The sequence below is a fragment of the Trachymyrmex septentrionalis genome, unplaced genomic scaffold, assembly GCF_001594115.1.
Source record: "Trachymyrmex septentrionalis isolate Tsep2-gDNA-1 unplaced genomic scaffold, Tsep1.0 scaffold97, whole genome shotgun sequence".
Taxonomy (NCBI): Eukaryota; Metazoa; Arthropoda; class Insecta; order Hymenoptera; family Formicidae; genus Trachymyrmex; species Trachymyrmex septentrionalis.
In genome coordinates this window covers 1696796-1698564 of record NW_017306160.1, presented here as the reverse complement: position 1 = coordinate 1698564, position 1769 = coordinate 1696796, and the positions used below count along the sequence as shown (strand labels likewise).

The 1769-nt window shown below is 39.2% G+C and overlaps 1 protein-coding gene across 3 annotated transcripts in view; it reads left to right on the top strand.

Annotated features, from left to right (window-relative positions):
* Positions 1 to 1769, top strand: part of LOC108756268 — a 22977-nt gene that overhangs the window by 7631 nt on the left and 13577 nt on the right. For 2 of the 3 annotated variants that reach the window (XM_018499931.1, XM_018499933.1), the window contains exons 5-8: positions 134 to 475; positions 566 to 710; positions 797 to 1208; positions 1380 to 1475. In XM_018499931.1, the coding sequence (XP_018355433.1) occupies positions 134 to 475; positions 566 to 710; positions 797 to 1208; positions 1380 to 1475 (995 nt within the window). The remainder of the gene's footprint in view (positions 1 to 133; positions 476 to 565; positions 711 to 796; positions 1209 to 1379; positions 1476 to 1769) is intronic. The other variant, XM_018499932.1, reaches the window with a different exon arrangement.

The following is a 1769-nucleotide window of genomic DNA, read 5'->3' as shown; positions in this document are numbered from 1 at the left end:
TCCGGAAGTGTAGAAATCATGCACATTTTTACATTTGACACAACATATGTATAATTTCAACGAACCGATAAAGAGTAAATAGTGATAGTAAATCATTTGATAGTAAATTATCTATTCTATGTTTTTATTCCAGTGTAATCAACATCGTAAATCCCTCGATGTAGACGATCAGGAGATTTTTATAAATTTCAAACCGGCACCGGTGTCGCCTGATGCTCGCGCACTTCTTAGCCGGATCTCCGAGCCCTCTCGTCGATTCCTTCCTCTCCAGAAGACCTTCTCCGATGGCGAAATTCGTGTCGAGAGACGTGAACTTATTGGAGAAAGTAGCGAGCCGAGTTATCCTCACACTTGCAGAAGGAATCAGCAGGATTCTTGGGGCAGAACTGTCAGAACACCCGTCCAATTTTCCTCGACACCCGAGGATCTATCTTTGTTGCGAAGCCTCTCGCCTCACGAGGATCATCACGAGGAGGTAAGTAAACATTTTGAAACGTATTTTAAAGATTGAAATTGATCGTAATATATCGAGTAAAATTTTTGTAAAATAATTACATCTTTTTAGGAGTTCCACGAAAATCTAATACGTCGGGGTCTCTTTCGAAAAAGAAGCGTATCCCTTGAGGATGGTGTACAAGGTCTATCATCAGATGATTTTATGCTTCCTAGGTCACTTCCAACTTCTCCTACGTCGCCAACCGCAGCAGCAAGTGTGTATTATAATGCAATTAATAACCACTTATGCTAGTGTCGATGAAGAAATTCTTGTAGAATGTAATCAACGATTACTTTTTAGCAACACGAAGAATTTCGCAGACGACCCCGAAGGACGATTCGTTACCCACCTGCGCTTTACTGCACACTGCAGTCTATCCGCCTGCTTTTAGTACTGGAACCGGCGTCGCCGGTACTAGTATCGTCGGCCAGGTGACTTCACCGTTTGCCTCCAGTGATTCTTTAACGAATGACGTGACCAGGGACCACAGCGACGGAATATGGAACGAATCACAAGCGACAGTTCTTCAAGCTGATTCGTTAGCTTTACTGACACCATCCTCGAGGAGAAGACATCTCCTGCTTTTGCAACATCAGCAACGTTCCTCGATGGATACCGAGGCTCTGGACGTGGAAGACGAGGTGGAACCTTGCCCGCCGAGTCCGAGAATACGTCTGGAACCAGCCACTCCGGTGCAACCTCTCACACCAAGGTAGATTAGGATTCATTTTAATGATGTAAAATTTCTTCGGTAGAGAATATTAAAGTTATTAGATAGTTGCGGAGCAATCAATCCGATACTCTGATCGAAAGATATCAAGAGATTTTCGTATCGGTATTCTGTTTTCCATATTATTTTACTTATAGGAGGTACTTTTTACAGACCGTCTTACAGAATACAAGATCTGTTACCAGTACAGTTTCAACAAATTTACTACAATGATGTATCCACAGCAGCACATTTTTATGCGTACGATATGTAAGACTACAACACATTCTGATTTGGTTTCATAGTAGTTCCCCAATTTTAAATTCGATATTTTCGATAAATCATGCTTAGAACACACATCTCAAAATATATTATTGTACATAATCATTTTGTACATAAATTAATATATTTGAGTGGACATACATTTTTGCATACAATACAAACGAAATGGTAGATAATAATTTCAATAATTGGCATTACTTTTTCTATAATAACTTTTTCTACAAAAGGATAAATTGCTAAAAAATTCTATGGATTTATTTTTTATAATTTTTAAGAAATATT